The 20816-nt window shown below is 41.5% G+C and overlaps 1 gene segment (V, D, J or C); it reads right to left on the reverse strand.

Annotated features, from left to right (window-relative positions):
* Positions 1–12838: 12838 nt before the first annotated feature.
* On the reverse strand, positions 12839–20331 carry LOC121136547. The segment is given in 2 exon segments: positions 12839–13167; positions 20208–20331. Coding segments are annotated over 2 exon segments (378 nt in total).
* Positions 20332–20816: the final 485 nt, after the last annotated feature.

Raw genomic sequence — 20816 nt, forward strand, 5'->3', positions numbered from 1 at the left:
ATGTGGGGAGGGCCAAGGCCCTGCTCCAAATGATATGACAGACATTGAAGACTCCCCCCATGGAAGGCCTCATGCTCCCTGTGGGCAGAAAGGGGATTGGATAAGGGATTGGTGGGGAGCAGGGGAGGAGGGGAGGGAAAAGAATTGGGACTGACATGTTAAAAAATCTTGCTTCTAATTTAAGGGAAAAGGTCCAAGCAATAGAGGAGAGGCTGCCTTAAATGCCTTTCCCCATTAATGAGATTGATGGCTACTTTATATTCCATCCTAGGCCCTTCACTGAGTAGATGATGGAAGCAAAAGCAGAGATCCACAGCAAACACTGAGCTGAACTCCTGGAATCCAGTTTTAGAGAGGGAAGAGTGATGAGAAATTGAGTCAAATCCATGCTGGGGTAACCCACAGAAACAGCTGACCTGAGCAAGTGGGAGCACACAGACATCAGTCTGACATCTGGGGAAACAGGATAGGCCCAAACCATACCTACTAAATGTGGGTGTCAGTTGGGAGACCAGGCCAGGAAAGAGCAATAAATTGAAGGCAAGGTAGAGTAAATCCATGATTGCTTTTATTCCCTTATTATAACAATTAAAATCCAATATAAATGATTGAGAATAAATAAATGGCAGTGGGAATGTAGCTCAGTTGATAGAACACTTACATAGCATTCATGAAGCTCTGGATTTGAATAGACCTGTGTAAGGTGGCTGCCCCTGCCTCAACTCTCACCACCTGCATCAGAGAGGAGAGAAAGCCTCAGGAACATGAGAGCAAGAGAGCTGATACTGTCCCTCACCAACTGTAACCCTTAGGAGAATGGGCTCTGCACTTGACAACAACATAGTAGATCTGGCCCTGGTGGTGTGGGCAGTGGTGAGCCCACACTGAAAGCATGAGATCTGGAGAAATAGCTCTACCCCTTGTTCTCTGCTGCAATTGGTTGAGCTTGGAAGGGCATGCTGGAGAAAAGCTCATCCTGGTGGTGAGGATAAGGGGAAGCAGGTGGGATGACAAACCCAGCTGCCACACAGGCTCTGAACCAGGGCTTTGAGTTTGCCCACTCCATCTATGAACTGTTGGAGCATGTAAAGAGGCTTGTCCTTAAGTCAGGATGAAGTGGAGCCATTTCTATGGGCCCTTACATTATACCCAGTGGTTCAAGCATCTATAACATCTTGGGGTTTCTAAGAAATTCCAGGCTTCAACTTTACAGTTTCATGCAGGAATACCCCTGACACATGGTTGGACTCAGCAGCTTTTGTTAGTCTCAGGATATTCTATAACCCCATTCTTCTATTCTTGACTTTAAAGCCAGAACCACATGGACAAAACTGCCAGATTCTGCTGATTTTCAGGGCTGGAATATGAGACCCCCACATTGCATTGCATCTTCACTAGCTTTTTGCTTTCCATGGTTCCTTTACTGCCTAACCTTGGCTGTCCTGGAACTTGCTCTGTAGATCATACTGGCCTCAAACTCAGAAATCTGCAAACCGTTGGTTTCTCATGCTGGGATTTAAGGCATTTACCACCACCACCCGGCTCTAAGCATTTCTTTAATTCCTTTCACAAGTTGGAAACTTAGCAGGGTAAAATATTGCCCTGAGGACACCACTCCTTTTATGCCATTTCTTTATTTATCTCCTTGAACACAGGACTTCACTCCATTTCACTTCCTGTTGCTCCTCACATTAGTATACATTGTATATTTTTTCTTGCTCAGCTTGTGCCTTTTCATTATATATCTTCATTAGAGTTACCATTAATATGCACATGGCAATGTCTAAACAGTGCTGATTTTTACATTTCCTCTCTCAATGGATTTAATCCAAATCTGTCACTACAGTTTTAGGCAGACTTTTCCGGACAATGGCAAAAAGCAGCCACATTCTTCACCAAAATTTCACAAGAATAATCTGTAGGAAACATACTAAATTTCTTCTTTGAAACCCCTTGAGACAGCTCCCCAAAGTTCAAACCCAGAAAAATTTAGTTTCTAAAACCAAATTTAATCTCTCTCTCTCTCTCTCTCTCTCTCTCTCTCTCTCTCTCTCTCTCTCTCTCACACACACACACACACACACACACACACACACACACACACAATACAGAACCTTAATCCAGTGACTGCAGGAAGCAGAGGCAGACTCCCACAATTCACCATTGAACTGAACTTCAGAAATCCAGTTACAGACAGGGAGGACTGAAGAGCAAAGGTGTCAAGACTGCTCTTATTGAACACATGGAAACAGCTGACCTGAGCAAGGGGGAGCTCTTGGGTCCCAGACTGGTGGCTGGGAGACAAGAATAGGACTTATCCAGATTCCCTGAATGTGGGTGTTAGTGAGAAAGCCTCGGCAATCTATGGGGCCTTGGGTAGTAGATCAGGGTTTATCCCTGGCATACAAATGGAGTTTGGGTGCCCATTCCACTATGAGGGATGTTCTCTCAGCCTGGACTCTTAGGAGAGGACCTAGGCCCTGCCCTGAATGAAATGACAGACTCTGGAGATCCCCCATGGAGGGCTTCACCTTCCCTGGGGATCTGAGTGGGTGGCTGGAGGTTCTGGTGGGAGGGGATGGGGAGGAGGGGAGGGAGAGGGAGCTGGGATTGACATTTGAAGCAAGCTTGTTTCTAATTTAAATGAAAAATACTGCTTATGATTGAATTTCGGATTTAACTTATGTAAAAACTTGCTAATGGTTTATGTTGGGATTAGGAAACAATTTCCAAAATTTTCTGAAATCCCACTAAGCACACTTCTGCCACTTTTTCTGGTATATTCATGTGAATAGAATTCTCAGCATTGATAAATATAAAATAACAGTATCTACCAACTCTGAAATAGGTTGAGGTAATGCTACATATTATGAAATAGGATATTCAGACAAGATCAATTTCTTTTATAAAAATAAGCAAGCACACCCATGTAACTAGCATGTAGATTTGTTTTCCTCATTGGTAAATGGGACGGTTCTGGACCCCCGAATTCGAGTGTCAGTGAGGAGGCCTGGGCAACCTATGAGGCCCTGAGCAGTGGATCAGTGTTTATCCCTGGAATACAAACAGACATCGTGTGTCCATAGCACAAAGAGGGATACTCTCTCAGCCTGGACTCTTAGGGGAGTGCCTGGATGCTACCCTGAGTGAAATGACAGACTCTAGATATCTCCTATGTGGAAGGAATTGGCAATAGGGTGGGAGGCTGGGGGGCTGGTGGGGGGGTGCGTGGGGAGGGGAGGGAAGGGAACTGGGATTGACATGTAAAACAAGCTAATTAAAATTAAAATAATATAAAATAAAAATAAAATAAAATAACAAAATGGTTTAAAAACAAATTTCTTCATAATTTGTTATCAGTTATTGTGTGTTTTCTATGACTACTTTACAAACTTATTTGCCTGATGTTGCACTAAAATTACATAGGTGATATTGCACTTCATACACCATATACTTCAGATACAAGTATTATAGCTCCTGTTCTGGGTTTGACTTGAATGTGTCCTCCATGAGGAAAATAATTAATGATAACCAAAATGTATCATGCAAATGTCCAAAGGAGAGAAGCCAGCAACAGCTCTACCCAGCTATGACACCTATGAAGGCCAAAGTCCACCATTCTATGACAACCCTATGTGGTCAAGAATGCTATGGATAACTAAATGGTAACCAGCAGGTATCTAATTGGACTTAAAGACCTACTCAACAAGAGGGAAATCATGACTGGTACCAGAGGCCTCACTAACTTTCAAGACATAGTAAAGTTATGAATCTTGAAAAATTTAAATATTGTATGTTACTAAATGAGCACAATCCTCTAATGAACTGTAAATAATTTGATCTCATAACAAAGATATCTGTAGTCCTGACCACTCAGCAGGAAAATTGATCTGCAACATATGGAAACTTTATAGAATAAAGCCACAACCACTTGTAATACAGAGCTGTGGAGCCCAGTAATAATAAAAATATCTACAAAGCATATCCACACCTAAATCTCAGGGAACATTGTGAAAAGAAGGAGGAAATGTTGTAAGAGTCAGAGGATCAAGCACTTTGCTGGGAGATTGTGTCTCTTAGTAATGTCAGAAGCTAGATCCCTGAAGTCTCACCAGCATAATTTTATAAATTTTAATTCACTGTCATAGAAATACTGCTTCTAATACATGTTTATGTTATTCTTGTAAATTGTTTCATAGACTTAATGCCAGGAGGTCTTTAAAAATGTGCAAACTATGATATAAATGACAGATACTCTAGCGTTCTTATACATGTCAGCTTGTCATTATCTATGCTAAGTAGAAGGGTGCCAAACAGGGTTTCTATTGCCCTTCCAGAGACTGACCAGAATATGTATTGAGCCCATAATTCAGGTCTCAAAAGGAATCCGTGAAGTTGGTGATAACCTCAACTTTTTATCTGAGTCTGAGGGTGTAAAGGAAAAGCCACTCACACAGTATCTTATGATTTCCTTTATTATTCTTCTGTATTCTTCATTCTATTTAAGGGTATTTAGGGAAAAATACACCCACACTCTTTTTTTTAAATATCATTTTTTATTTTAATTTTAAATAGCTTGTTTTACATGCCAATCCCAGTTCCCTCTCCCTCCCCTCCTCCCGCACTCCCCTTCCCCCCCCCACCCTCCCACCCTCTTGCCAAATCCTTCCACATAGGGGATATCTAGAGTCTGTCATTTCACTCTGGGTAGCGTCCAGGCATTCCCCTAAGAGTCCAGGCTGAGAGAGCATCCCTCTTTATACTATGGGCACACGATGATTGCTTGTATTCCAGGGATAGACACTGATCCACTGCTCAAGGCCCCATAGGTTGCCCAGGCCTTCACGCTGACACTGACATTGGGGGGGGGGTCCAGATCAGTCCCATGTTAACCTCCACGCTGTCAGTCTGGGGTCCAAGAGCTCTCCCCTGTTCAGATCAGCTGTCTCTGCTGGTTTTGCCAGCCCATTCTTTGCCAATTTGCTCATCACTCCTCTCTCTCTGACACTGGGTTCCTTGGGTTCAGTTCAGTACTTAATTGTGTGTTTGCCTCTGCTTCCATTAGTCACTGGATGAAGGCTCCCAGATGGTTATAGACATCAAGTTCATTATCAGGAATGGGCATTCGAGGTGGTCTCTCCACTATTGCTTAGCTTGCCAATTGGTGTTATCCCTTTAGATCACTACAGGTCACTCTGGTGCCTGATCTGTCTTCTAACCTATGACTCCCTCTTCCCCCTGTTCTACCCCCACCCACTCGACTTCCTGTACCCCCATGACCTACTCTCTCTTTCTCTTCTACCCCTCTCTTCTTCCCAGCTCCCACTCCCCCCCACCCCTCACCGTGTTCCCCATCCATTCAGAGGATCTTGTCTCAATCCTCTTCTCTTGGGTACTATGCATATATGCATAAGTTTTAGGTTCTTTCCTGTTTCCCACACTCTCTATCAGTGGAAGTGCAGACTAGCACTATCCTGATCCATGTCTAACATCCATATATGAGTGAATACATACCATGTTTGTCTTTTTGCGACTGGGTTACCTCACTCAGGATGGTTTCTTCCAGTGCTATCCATTTACCTGCGAATTTCAAGATTCCATTGTTTTTTTCTGCTGAGTAATACTCCATTGTGTAAATGTACCACATTTTCTCCACCCACTCTTCAGTTGAGGGGCATCTAGGTTGCTTCCAGGTTCTGGCTATTACAAATAATGCTGCTATGAACATAGTGGAGCAGATGCCCTTGTTGTATGAATTTGCCTCATTTGGATATATGCCCAAAGTGCAATTGCTGGGTCTTGCGGTAGATTAATTCCCATTTTCCTGAGGAATCTCCATACTGATTTCCAAAGAGGCTGTACGAGTTGGCATTCCCACCAGCAATGGAGGAGTGTTCCCCTCTCTCCACATCCTCTCCAGCTTAAATTGTCATTGGTGTTTTTGATTTTAGCCATTCTGACAGGAGTAAGATGGTATCTCAGAGTTGTTTTGATTTGCATTTCCCTGATGGCTAAGGATGTTGAGCACTTTCTTAAGTGTCTCTTGGCCATTTTAGCCTCCTCTGTTGAGAATTCTCTATTTAGATCTGTACCCCACCTTTTAATTGGATCCTTTGGTGTTTTGGAGACTTGTTTCTTGAGTTCTTTGTAAATTTTGGAGATTAGCCCTCTGTCAGATGTGGGGTTAGTGAATATCTTTTCCCATTCTGTGGACTGCCTTTTTGTCTTGTTGACTGTGTCCTTTGCCTTACAGAAGCTTTTTAGTTTCAGGAGGTCCCATTTGTTAATTGTCTATCTCAGTGTTTGCGCCACTGGTGTTATGTTTAGGAAGTGGTCTCCTGTACCAACTCGTTGAAGAGTATCTCCCACTTTCTCTTCTAAAAGTTTCAGTGTGGCTGGATTTATGTTGAGATCTTTGATCCATTTGGACTTAAGTTTTGTACAAGGCGATAAACATGGATCAATCTGCAGTCTTCTGCATACCAGTACCCAGTTATGCCAGCACCATTTGGTGAAGATGCTTTCTTTTTTCCATTGTACAGTTTTAGTTTCTTTGTCAAAAATCAAGTGTTCATAGGTGTGTGGGTTAAAATTAGGGCTTTCAGTTCGGTTCCATTGGTCTACCTGCCTATTTTTGTGCCAATACCAAGCTGTTTTCAGGACTATAGCTCTATAATAGAGCTTGAAGTCAGGTATGGTGATGCCTCCTGAAGTTCCTTTATTGTATAGGGTTGTTTTGGCTATCCTGGGCCTTTTGTTCTTCCATATAAAGTTGATTAATGTTCTTTCCAGGTCCTTGAAGAATTGTGATGGAATTTTGATAGGGATTGCATTGAATCTGTAGACTGCTTTTGGCAAGATTGCCATTTTTATTATGTTGATCCTACCAATCCAAGAGCATGGGAGATCTTTCCATTTTCTGGTATCCTCTTTGATTTCTTTCTTTAAAGACACAAAGTTCTTGATATACAGGTCTTTCACTTCCTTGGTTAACATTATCCCCAGATATTTGATGCTGTTTTTGGCTATTGTAAAGGGTGATGTTTTTCTGATTTCTTTCTCAGTCACTTCATCATCTGTATATAATAGGGCCACTGATTTTTTTGAGTTTACCTTGTATCCTGCCACATTGCTGAAGGTGTTTATCAGCTCTAGGAGTTCCCCTGCGGAGTTTTTTGGGTCACTTATGTAAACAATCATATCATCTGCAAATAGTGAAAGTTTGACTTCTTCTTTTCCTATTTGTATCCCCTTTATCTCCTTTTGTTGTCTTATTGCTGTAGCTAGAACTTCAAGTACAATATTGAAGACATATGGAGAGAGTGGACAGCCTTGTCTTGTTCCTGATTTTAGAGGAATTGCTTTGAGTTTCTCTCCATTTAGTTTGATGTTAGCTGTTGGTTTACTGTATATTGCTTTTATTATATTCAGGTATGTTCCTGTTATCCCTGATCTCCCTAGGACCTTTATCATGAAGGGGTGCTGGATTTTGTCAAAGGCTTTTTCAGCATCTAGTGAGACCCTACCCAGAGTGAAATGACAGACTCTAGATATCCCCTATGTGGAAGGATTTGGCAATAGGGTGGGAGGGTGGGGAGGAAGGGGAGTGCGGGAGGAGGGGAGAGAGAGGCAACTGAGATTGACATGTAAAACAAGCTATTTAAAAATAAAATAAAAAATGGTAATAAAAAAAGAAAAACACCCCTAAGAAGCCATATATAAACCCTCTGCCTGTTCAGTTTGCTGTTGCCTTTTATTACCATGGCAGAGGCAGCCACCCTCCTGAACTCTTCCCTCCCAGTAAATCTCTTGAATGAGGTTTGGGTGAGACCTTCTTTCCCCAGAATGGAGTGGAGCAGACAAGTAACAACTTTTCCTTGCTACAGCTGGAGCAGAGAAGAGAGGAGCAGAACTGTAACACTTTCCCTGGGGAAACCTTCCCCTGCCCAAGAGCAAAGTTGTTACATGGGAGAAACATTCCTTGGAGTAGGGCTGTAAGCTGTTACGTTTATGCATATGGTGACTTTGTGGTACTTCTTGGCTCCCAACTGCCAGGATTCCTTTTCATCCAAGCTGCAATACTTATACTCATGGGTCAGGATTAATATAGTAAAAATGGCCATCCATTGCATCTACAAGGAAGATCCTAGATTACACTTCTAGCAACAGCAGATACACAGCTGGATCTGGCCATCTCCTGTGACCAAATTGGTGCCTAGTCCATTGTCATCAGAGAGGTGTCATCCAGCAACTGATGGAAACAGATACAGATCAATTTTAGAATATTATATTAAGGTGTGCTACATTTGTTTATGCTGTAGAATATTTGTTTTAATGATGAAAAATATGTTGCATTCTTTTGTTGCATTTGTTTAACTCTATGAAGCTGTGTTACTTTGCTTGTCTAAAACATCTGATTGGTCTCATAAACACCTGAATGACCAATAGCTAGGCAGGAGAAAGGACAGGTAGGGCTGACAGGCATAGAGAATAAATAGGAGAAATCTGGGGAGAAAAGATTGAGGTATGAAAGAAAGGAGCAGAGGAAGACTCCAGGGGCCAGCTGCTCAGCTACAAGGTAAGTCACGGAGTAAGAAGAAAGGTATACAGTAATAGAAAAGGTTAAAGCCCTGAGACATAAGGTAGACAGGATAATTTAAGTTAAGAAAAGTTGGTTAGAAACAAGCCACGCTAAGGTCAGGCATTTATAAGTAAGAAAATGTTTCCATGTATGACTATTTAGGACCTGGATGGTAGGTCCCCCAAAAGAGTCAAAGAGGAAAGAGAAAAACAACCAACTACATAGACTCACAGTCAATCATTAGGAGCTCAGGGAATCTTGCAGAGGAGGAGAAAGGATGATAGGAGCCAGAGAGGCCAAGGACATCATAAGAAAACTCACAGAATCAACTAAATTGGATCATAGGGGCTCACAGAGACTGAACCAACAACCAGAGATCCTGCATGGGAATGACCTAGGCACTCTGCATATGTTAGTTATGTAGGTTGGTCCTCTTCTGGGACTAACAGTGGGAAGAGGGGCTGTCTCTGACTCTTACTGCCTTTTGGGATCCTACTCCCATCCTGGGTCACCTTACCCAGGCTTAAAACACAGGGGAGGGGGTTGTTTAGTCTTACTGCAACTTGATATGCCATGTTTAGTTGATACACATGGGTGACCTGACCTTTCCAAAACAGAAACAGAGGAGGAGTGGGTTGGAGAGTGGGAAAAGGGAGAATGGGGGAGGGAATGGTAGGTGAGGAGGGAGGGGAAACTTTGCCTGTGATGTAAAATAAACAAATAAATTTATTTTTAAAAAATGGCCATCCTATTTTTAAAAAATCCATCAATATAATCCACCAGATAAACAATCTGAAAAAGAAAAACCACATGATCATCTCACTAGATGCTGAAAAAGCTTTTGACAAAATCCAGCACCCCTTTCATGATAAAGGTCTTGGAAAGATCAGGGATAACAGGAACATACCTAAAAATAATAAAAGCTATAAACAGCAAACCAACAGCCCCCACCAACCCAAATGGAGAGAAACTAAGGGTGATTACTCTAAAATCAGGAGGAAGACAAGAATGTCCACTCTCTCCATATATCTTCAATATTTTACTTGAAGATCTAGCTAGAGCAATATGACAACAAAAGGAGATCAAGGGGATACATATTGGAAAGGAAGAAGTTAAACTTTCCCTATTTGCAGATGATATGATAGTCTATATAAGCAACCCAAAGAACTCTACCAGGAAACTCCTTTAACTCATAAACACCTTCAGCAAACTAACAGGATACAAAATTAACTCAAAATATCAGTAGCCCTACTGTATATAGACAATAAAGGGGATGAGAAACAAATCATAGAGACATCATCCTTTACAATAGCCACAAACACCATAAAATATCTTGGGGTAACTCTAAACAAATATGTGAAAGAGCTGTATAACAAGAACTTTGAGTCTTTAAAGACATAAATTAAAGAAAATACCAGAAAATGGAAAGATCTGCCATGCTCTTGGATAGGAAGGATCAATGAAATAAAAATGGCAATCTTACCAAAAGCAATCAACAAATTCAGTACAATCCCTATCAAAACAGCAGCACAATTTTTCACTGACCTCGAAGGAAGAATCCTCAACTTTATATAGAAAAAAAAACAGGATAGCCAAGGCAGCACTGTACAATAAAGGAACTTCTGGAGGCATCACCACCTTGCCTTCGAGCTCTATTATTGAGCTATAGTCATGAAAACAGCTTGGTATTGGTACAAAAGCAGACAGGTAGACCAATGGAGTCGATTGAAGACCCTGATATCAACCCACACACCTTTGAACACTGATCTTTGACAAAGAAGCTAAAACTATACAATGGAAAAAAGAAAGCATCTTCAACAAATGGTGCGGGCATAACTGGATGCAGGCATGTAAAAGACAACAGATAGATCCATAACTATCACCATGCACAAAACTTAAGTACAAATAGATCAAATACCTCAACATCAATCCAGCCACAATGAATCTCTTAGAAGAGAAAAGGAGAAGTACTCTTGAATGAATTTGTACAGGAGACAGCTTCCTGAACATAACACCAATAGCATGGACACTGAGATCGAAATTAATAAATGGGACCTCCTGAAACTGAGAAGCTTCTGCAGGGCAAAGGACACTGATGTGGGAAGCCCTGTGATTATGTCAATAAAGCACTGTTGGGCCAATAGGAATCTAGATAGGTTGGACTAGGGTCCAGGAGGACCTGGGAAGGAGAAACATGGAGAGTCAAGATGTAACGCCATGGGGTAGGAAGCCCGGAACTATTCTCTGGTAAGAGAAATACTTAAATTAACAAGTATTATGGGGTAATTACTTAAGTCAGAGTTATCTAGTAAGAAACAAGCAAGGCCAACAGCTTCATAATTAATATAGACTCCTGTGTGTTTATTTGGGACTGATGCAGCTGTAGAACCAGGCTGGCAGGAAGGCTTCTCTCAAGGAAAAGGTTTCGAATTACAGGACACAGTCAACAAGATAAAATAACAACACACAGAATGGGAAAAGATATTCAATAACCCAACATCTAAGAGAGGATGGCTAAGAATGTTGAGTATTTTCTCAGGTGCCTCTCACCCTAGGATTCAAGAGTTAACTCTTGTCAGGTCAGCTGTTTCTGGGGGTTAAACCAGCCCAGTCTTAATCCATTTGGTCCTCAGTCCTCCCTCTCTGTTACTGGCTTTCTTGAGTTCAGCTCAGTGCTTAGCCATGGGAGTCTGCCTCTGCTTCCATCAGCCACTGAATGAAGTTTCTGTTTCCCAGACACTCTGGCCATGGGATTTGTAGGCTGGCACTCCCCAGATCTATGTCTAAAATCCATATATGAGAGAGTACATGCCATGTTTCTCTTTTGTGACTGGGTTACCTCACTCAGGATGGTTTCTTCTAGTGTCAATCCATTTGCCTGCAAATCTCAGGATTCCATTGTTTTTTCTGCTGAATAGTACTCCATTGTGTAAATATACCACATTTCTCTATCCACTCTTCGGTTGAGGGGCATCTAGGTTGCTTCCAAGTTCTGGCTATTACAAATAATGCTGCTATGAACATAGCGGAACAGACATCTTTGTTGTATGAATGGGCATCTTTTGGATATATGCCTAAGAGTGGAGTTGCTGGGTCTTGTGGTAGGTTTATTCCCATTTTTCTGAGGAATCTCCATACTGATTTCCAAAGTGGCTGAACCAGTTGGCACTACCACCAGCAATGGAGGAGTGTCCCACTTTCACCTCATCCTCTCCAGCATAAATTGTCATTGGTGTTTTTGATTTTTGCCATTCTGACAGGAGTGAGATGGTATCTCAGAGTTGTTTTGATTTGCATTTCCCGGATGGCTAAGGATGTTGAGCACTTTCTCAAGTGCCTCTCAGCCATTTTAGACTCCTCTATTGAAAATTCTCTATTTAGTTCTGCAGCCCACTTTTTAATTGGATCCTTTGGTGTTTTGGAGACTTGCTTCCTGAGTTTTTTGTAAATTTTGGAGATCAACCCTCTGTCAGATGTGGGATTAGTGAATATTTTTCCAATTCTGTGGGCTGCCTTTTTGTCTTGCTGACTGTGTCCTTTGCCTTACAGAAGCTTCTCAGTTTCAGGAGGTCCCATTTATTAATTGTTGATCTCACTGTCTGTGCTACTGGTGTTATGTTCAGGAAGCTGTCTCCTGTACCAATTCGTTCAAGGGTACCACCCACTTTCTCTTCTAAGAGGTTCAGTGTGGCTGGATTTATGTTGAGGTCTTTGATCCATTTGGACTTAAGTTTTGTGCATGGCGATAAACATGGATCGATCCGCATTCTTCTACATGCCAGCCTCCAGTTATGCCAGCACCATTTGTTGAAGATGCTTTCTTTATTCCATTGTATATTTTTAGCTTCTTTGTCAAAGATCAGATGTTCATACGTGTGTGGGTTAATATCCAGGTTTTCAATTCGATTCCATTGGTCTACCTGTCTATTTTTGTGCCAATACCAAACTGTTTTCAGAACTATAGCTCTATAATAGAGCTTGAAGTCAGGGATGGTGATGCCTCCGGACGTTGCCTTGTTGAACAGGGTTGTTTTGGCTATCCTGGGTGGCAATCCTGCCAAAATCAATCTACAGATTCAATGCAATCCCCAGCACAATTCTTCACAGACCTTGAAAAACAATAATCAATTTTGTATGGAAAAACAAAACAGGTTCACACTCTTTACAAACAAAATGTCAACTATGTGGTTGTGGTTTCTGGTTAGAAACAGCTCAGAGACTGAGCCTCAGTGCACAGCAGCCCCAGGAAGTTTTGGTTTAGCCCTGGAGCACTGTGAGAGGAACCGCTAGACCTTGCTGACAGTAATAGGTTGCAACATCATCAGCCTCAACAGAATGGATGGTGAGGGTGAATTCTGACCCAGACCCACTGTTGCTGAACCTGGCAGGGACCCCAGATGCTAGGCTGGATGCATCATAGATGAGGAGTTTGGAGTGCTGTCCTGGTTTCTGTTGATGCCAGTTCATAAGATGAATACCAACGGTAGTGACACTGTGACTGGCTTTGCTGGAGATGGTGGCACTTTGCCCTGGAGACACAGTCAAAGTAGCTGGAGACTGGGTCAGCACAATGTCCCCAGCAGAACCTGGAGTGATAAGCACACATTGCTGTCACAGATATCCTGAAAGCACCCCAGTGTAAAACCATCATATACAGGGAAGCTGTAACAGCAATCATGAGCTATACTCTGAGAAACATAAAATAAAACGAAAATTTTAAATCAATTAAATGCTATAATTTCATTGATCATGACACCAAGTCATAGAAATCAATAGTGGCCAGAGTGGGTTTTCCCAATATTACATACAGTCTCTCACCTGGAACCCCAAGCAGCAGTACTCACAGCAGCAGAGCACCAGACCCCATCTCTGAGACCTTAACTAGAGGCTGCTTCTTGGGCACTGCAAGCTTCCTTTAAAGATGGATGAATAATCCGCACTGTGGGTAAAGTCTCCATATGCAAATCAGTTCAGAAGAGCTTGGCTGGTACCCACAGAACACCTGCTCTTGTGTGACCTTATGGCAGTTAGGATTAGGAAAGAATCCCCTAGAGTATTTTACTATATTCCATGTGAAGTTGTGGCAGGCCCTGTGGAATCATCACGGTGATTTACTGTGAGGTTCCACATGGAGAGTGCACTGTCACTACACTGCTGTAAGGGTGGGAATTGCAGGAGCACTGAGATCCCTCAGAATTAAATTTTATTTATTTCTACTTTGTGTGTATGTGTGTATTGTCTACATCTATGCCTGTGCATCTAGTGTGTGTGTGTGTGTGTGTGTGTGTGTGTGTGTGTGTCTTGCCCTTGAATTCCAGAAAGGAACATGTGGTCCACTAGAACTGGGAATACAGGAGATTACAAGTTGCCATATGGATGCTGGAATCTGAGCCCATGTCCTCTACAAGAACAAGGAGGGATATTAACCACTTAGATAACACTCAGTCCCCAAACTAACTTTTTAATCTCAACTCAGCATCAAAGTATTTGGCATTGTGATACTTCTGACAAACAGGAAACAATCTGGTTTTGCAATAAAGAAAAAAGAATGTGTCATGGTTTGGATTAGAAACTGAAGTTGATTCCACTGAATGCTTTATTCTAAAAGTCATTAAAACAGAAGAGGCAGTGAGCTGTGAGCATGGAATGAAGAACGGGCCTGGAAACCTAAACTTACAATGAACATGTGCCACTGTGGAAAAGGCAGGTCTCTCCATCTCATGTCAATCCAATGCTGACCCCACAGGATGTGTTCACAAACTTATAGACAGAGAGACAAATATCCTAGTAATGTTTTCTCTGAAACAGAAAGAAGGATAATGATGCTAGATTGTCCCTATAGACAATCACATCAATTCCACAAAGGACAACAGACATATGACAAACTCCAGGTTAGCTGGAAAGTGGCGGTCTTTCATTAATAGGCATTTACCTGTCTTTGTGTCACCTGAATTAGATGCTCTGACAGTGGTGAATAGGGTATATAATTAGAGGGAAACTCAGACACATTTCCCCTTCCAGGTATTTGACAAGGTGAAAAAGCATAGATCCTGATATCCCCACATAGGACCATTAGTTTCCATGGTGCTCAGTGAAGCTTGGTTCTCCCGGCAAAAGAACAATCTAGCTTGATTGCTTCCTGAAACTCTAGATCTCCAGGCTGCTTTTTGTATGTTCCTGGCTCTATCTGTTACCTGTAGTTAGTTCTTTGAGTGGGGTTAAATCCTCATAGGCTTTCACCTACCTACTTTGGAGTGTCTATTGTTGTCCTCAAACAGCTCATGTCTAGACAATCATGTAGGTGAGAGTTAACAAATACAGCATCTGACATTCCTAAGAAAAACAGTTTCTCTTACTGTTTCTCTAACTTTTGGAATCACTCAGCTGCCTCCTCCAACAAGATCACTGAGATTTTAGTGAGAGATTTTTTTTGTATATGTGTCAGTTGGGAATAATCTACACAACATTGCAATTTATTCAGTTGTGGTTTTCAATTTAGACTCCATATGTTGCAAACAGAAGTTCACAGGGTGAGGAGTGAAGACTACACTGTCTTTGTATTTAAAGACAAGTATCTACAGTTAGGAAGTATGATGTTTTAGTAAAGTGGTGATTATAGGATCTCTCCAAGATCCAGAACGTCCATGGCCCTTTTTAGTTATCTAGGCATGAGTCTATGATGAGGCATGAGTTCCCCATTTTTGTTTTGAAGTGTTAGGATGGCTTTCTACGGGGAAGTTAAGAAAACTTCCTACATTACTGAAAGAATTCCTCAGTGGGTACAAAAGGAAGGTGTCCTCCTCATATTGGAAGAGACTAACATATGAGTGAGAGTATTGACACAGGTCCCTTAATGGTGCCTCTCCACAGTGAGGGCTATATAGAAACTGATGGGGAATATAGTGCAGATGAACTAATGATCTGGTTTGAGTGTTCTCAAAAGCAGAGACAGAAATATCCAGGGTGCAAAGTCATACAGGACAAAGCATCTTTTAAACATCACTGTGAAATATTTGGGTTCCTAAATGGAGTAGTGTTAACAAATTATAGAAATCGGGGCTAAAAGATGTATAGAGACCATGGTACAGTTAACAAAAATGACCTGTACTGACCTCCATTACTCATTAGTCTTTTAAACCCTGGATATAGGGTGTTACAGAGACTGTTGCATGATTTTGTGGTGCTGTAACATTAACCTGTCTATGATGATTTCAAATCATTAAAAACTCCCAATATTGCCGGGCAGTGGTGGCGCATGCTTTTAATCCCAGCACTCGGGAGGCAGAGGGAGGCAGATCGCTGTGAGTTCGAGGCCAGGCTGGACCAACAGCCTCCAAAACAATACAGAGAAACCCTGTCTCATAAAAAATAAAAAATAATTGTAAAAAAAAACTCCCAATATTGAAGATATATTCTAAGGGTCCTCCTTTTAGCCTAGCTTCTCTGGGGCTGTGGATTAGCATCCTGGTTATCTTCTATTTTATCTCTAAGATCTATTTATGAGTGAGTACACACCATGTTTGTCTTTCTGGGTCGGAGTGACCTCACTCAGGATGATTTTTCCTAATTCTATCCATTTGCCTTAACAATTCATGATGTCATTGTTTTTTACTGCTGAGTAGTACTCCATTATGTAAAATACCACATTTTCATTATCCATTCTTCTGCTGAGGGATTCTAGGTTGTTTCAATATTCTGGCTACTACAAATAATGCTGCTATGAACATAGCTAAGCAAGTGTCCTTGTGGTTTGTAGCTAGGACACTCGTGTGACAGAGAGCATGTAAACTCTGTAGTTGAGGCCTTTGGTGACTTCATACAGTGCGTTAGGCTAAAATGACTCCCTACTTAGACAGTCAAACTGCTACCATGTGTTACTTGGCTTTGGAAAACCATACAAAACTGTTCAGACAATTTCCTATAAGAAAAACTGCAGAACAACGAATTACTGCTGAATTCTGTACCGAATGGGAAACACAGGCAACCCTTAATGGTTCTATCAGCTCTGCCATGTCAGACAGAAAATACACAGCAGAAGAATAAACATTATACAAATAAATTCTAAAAAAGTATATATGATTAGAGGTAGTGAAAGTTTTAGTGTATATATTTGTATTTTTTTATTTAAATTTAAATTAGAAACAAGGTTGCTTCACATGTCAATTCCAGGTCCCTCACACTTTCCCTCCACTCCTCCCGTGCCCTCCCACCAACAACCCTAACATCCCCTCATTTCCCCAGGGAGTGTGAGGCCCTCCATGGGGAGTGTCCATAGAATGTCATTTCATCCAGGGAAGGTCCTGATGGGAGTCCAAAGTCAATTTGTATACCCGGGATAAATACTGATCTACTACCCAAGGCTCAATAGATTAACTAGGCCTCCTCACTGACACCCACAATCAGGGGGTCTTGATCAGTCCCATGCTGGATTTCTTGAGTTCATCTCAGTGCTTAGCCATGGGAGTCTGCCTCTGCTTCCATCAGCCACTGAAAGAAGGTTCTGTTTCCCAGACTCTCTGGCCATGGGATTATAGGCTGGCATTCCCCAGATCTATGTCTAAAATCCATATATGAGAGAGTACATGCCATGTTTCTCTTTCTGTGACTGAGTTACCTTGCTCAGGATGATTTCTTCTAGTGCTGTCCATTTGCCTGCAAATCTCAGGATTCCATTGTTTTTTCTGCTGTATAGTACTCCATTGTGTAAGTGATATATGCCTAAGAGTGGAGTTTCTGGGTCTCGTGGTCAGTTTATTCGCATTTTTCTGAGGAATCTCCATAGATCAGCCCTCTGTCAGATGTGTGGTTAGTGAATACTTTTTCCCATTCTGTGGGCTGCCTTTTTGCATTGTTGGCTGTGTCCTTTGACTTACAGAAGCTTCTCAGTTTCAGGAGGTCACATTTATTAATTGTTGATCTCACTGTCTGTGCTACCAGTGTTATGTTCAGGAAGCTGTCTCCTGCACCAATTCGTTCAAGGGTACTACCCACTTTCTCTTCTGAGAGGTTCAGTGTGGCTGGATTTATGTTAAGGAATTTGATCCATTTGGACTTAAGTTTTGGCATGGCGATAGACATGGATCGATCCCCATTCTTCGACATGCAAGCATCCAGTTACACCAGCACCATTTGTTGAAGATGCTTTCTTTTTTCCATTGTATACTTCTAGCTTCTTTGTCAAAGATTAGCTGTTCATATTTGTGTGGGTTAATATCAGGGTTTTCATTTTGATTCCATTGGTGTACCTGTCTGTTTTTGTGCCAATACTAAGCTGTTTTCAGGACTATAGCTCTATATTAGAGCTTGAAATCAGGGATGGTGATTCCTCTGGACACTGACTTGTTGAACAGGGTTGTTTTGGCTATCCTGGGTCTTTTGTTTTTCCATAAAATAGATTCATACTACAAGGATGTCTGTTCCACTATGTTCATAGCAGCATTATTTGTAACAGCCAGAACTTGGAAGCAACCTAGATGCCCCTCAACCAACGAATGGATAGAGAAAATGTGGTACACTTAACAATGGAGTACTATTCAGCAGAAAAAAACAATGGAATCCTGAAATTTGCAGGCAAATGGATGGCACTAGAAGAAACCATCCTGAGCAAGGTAACCCAGTCACAAAAAGAGAAACATGGCATGTACTCTCTCATATATGGATTTTACACATAGATCTGTTGAGTGCCAGCCTACAATCCCATGGCCACAGAGTCTGGGAAACAGAACCTTCATTCAGTGGCTGATGGAAGCAAAGGCAGACTCCCACGGCTAAGCACTAAGATGAACTCAAGAAATCCAGTGACACAGTGGGAGGACATATGACCAATGGGTTTAAGACTGGTCTGGTTTATCCCCCAGAAACAGCTGACCTCACAAGGGTTAGCTCTTGAATCCCAGACTAATGCCTGGGAATCCAACATGGGACTGATCAAGACCCTCTGAATGTGGGGAGGCATCGGTAATCTATTGAGCCTTGCGAAGTAGATCAGTATTTATCCCAGGTATACAAATGGACTTTGGACTCCCATCCAACAATGAGAGATGCACTCTCATCTGAACTCTTGGGGGAGGGTCTAAGCTCTGCCCTGGATGAAATGACAGACTATAGACACCCCCATTGAGGGCCTCACCCTTCCTGGGGAAATGAGGGGATATTGGGGGGTTGTGGGAGAGCACGGGATGTGGGGAGAGAAATGGAAAGGGACCTGGAATTGACATGTGAAGAAACTTTGTTTGTAATTTAAATTTAAAAATAAAAAATATAAAAAAAACTCAAGACCAAATGGATCAAGACATTAGTATAAATCCATCCACACTAAACATCATAGAAGAGAAAGTGTGAAAACCTTGAATGTATAGACACAGGAGACCACTTCCTAAATAGAGCACCAGTAGCACAGACACTGAGAGCAACATTTAATAAATGGGACTTCCTGAAACTGAGAAGTTCCTGTAAAGCAAAGAACATGATCAACAAGACAAAATGGCTCCCTACAGAATGGGAAAAGATCTTCACCAACCCCGCATCTGACAGAGCTCTGATCTCCAAAATATCTAAAGAACTCAAGAAACTAGAGTTCAAACTACCAAATAATCCAATCAAAAACTGGGGTACCGATCAAACATAGAATTCTCAACACAACTATCTCAAATGGTGAAAAGACACTTAAAGAAATGCTCAACAGGACTTATAAAGCACAGGCAGGCAAATCTCTGAGTTCAAGGCCAGCCTTTCTATATAGTGAATTCCAGACCATCCAGAGCTTCATGGTAAGACCCTGTCTCAAAAACAAAACAAATAAATCCTAGCTTAAAATATCAATCAGTATTTGGAAATCAGATAATTAATAATGTTTAATATTTAAAATTATTTTTATTTAAATGGCTGGGTAAAGTTTCAATAATTGTCTAAGTAAAAAATTATTAAACCTAAAAAACTTGTTTGAAAAATTCTAAGCTGGAACATCATTCATTAGTAGCAAAATTATTTAATTATAAGGTAGTCAGGGGAAACAAATGCTCCCATGAACATAAGAACTTTCTGTTTTGTAGATACTATCCTTTTTCTAACAAGTCTTACACAGACCCTAGTTGAGGTGCCTCAAGGGAAATATATCTGAGGAACTGAGTCTTACTATACAGCAAACCCAGGAGGTTTTTGCTTAGGCATAGAGGGCTGTGGGAGGACGGTCCAATCCTTGCTGACAATAATAGGTTGCAATATCATCAGCTTCCACAGGGTGGATGGTTAGGGTAAAGTCTAATGCAACCTCATCGCCACTGAACCTGGCAGGGATCCCAGACGCTGGGTGAAATTCATTGTAGATCAGGAGTTTCATAGGTTGTCCTGGTTTCTTTTGATACCAATGCATAAGATTTATGCCAAATCTATTGACACTCTCGCTAGACTTGCAAGAGATGGTGACTTTTTGTCCCAGAGACACAGACAAAGAAGCTGGGGACTGGGTCAGAACAGTGTCCCCAGTGGAGCCTGGAATGATAAACACAAAACTACTATTGCAGATGTACAGGAAGCATCTCACTGTGAGACATGTGACTCCAATGACCAACATCCCAGAGGCATGTGAAACAATACATGCTCCCAACACTTCCCTGCACCCCCTCACCTGGTACCCAGAGCAGCAGCACCAATAGCAAAAAAGCAGCTGGCTTCATCTCTGAGAGTTGAACTAGAGCTTCAGTCTTAAGACACTAGCAAGCTGCCCTTAAAGATGCTTTGAGCAGCCTGGACCATTGGCTATTGGTGCAACATGCAAAGCAGCTCAGTAAACTTAGTACTTGGAGGGACAACCTACTGTTGTTTCAGTGGTAGTTGAGGTTGAAAAACCATTCACAGAGTGGCTCAAGCATGTCCTAAGAGATTTCTTGACTGCCCTATTGAATCTTCACTTCATTTCTTCACAATAGTTTTATATAATGTATTCTGGTCATGTTTTCCCTCTCCAAACTTTCTACATCCTTCCTAACTGTCTACTCATCCCACTTAATAATCCCCCTCCTTTTCTTTCTTTCCTTCTCTCACTCAAAACAAAAAACTCAAAATCTAAACAAAAAAGTAAGACAAAAAATTACTGCATGGATGTTCTAGTATAAAAAATAAGAGAATTTTAGAATCATTTTTGAAATCTCAATAATATCCAAGCCTTCAAACAAGAGTGCATTTCACATTGTGATCCTTAGCAAGAAGAGAAAGCATTTGGATCTTATATAATGGT

Source organism: Mesocricetus auratus, unplaced genomic scaffold (genome assembly GCF_017639785.1).
Source record: "Mesocricetus auratus isolate SY011 unplaced genomic scaffold, BCM_Maur_2.0 Super-Scaffold_100676, whole genome shotgun sequence".
Taxonomy (NCBI): Eukaryota; Metazoa; Chordata; class Mammalia; order Rodentia; family Cricetidae; genus Mesocricetus; species Mesocricetus auratus.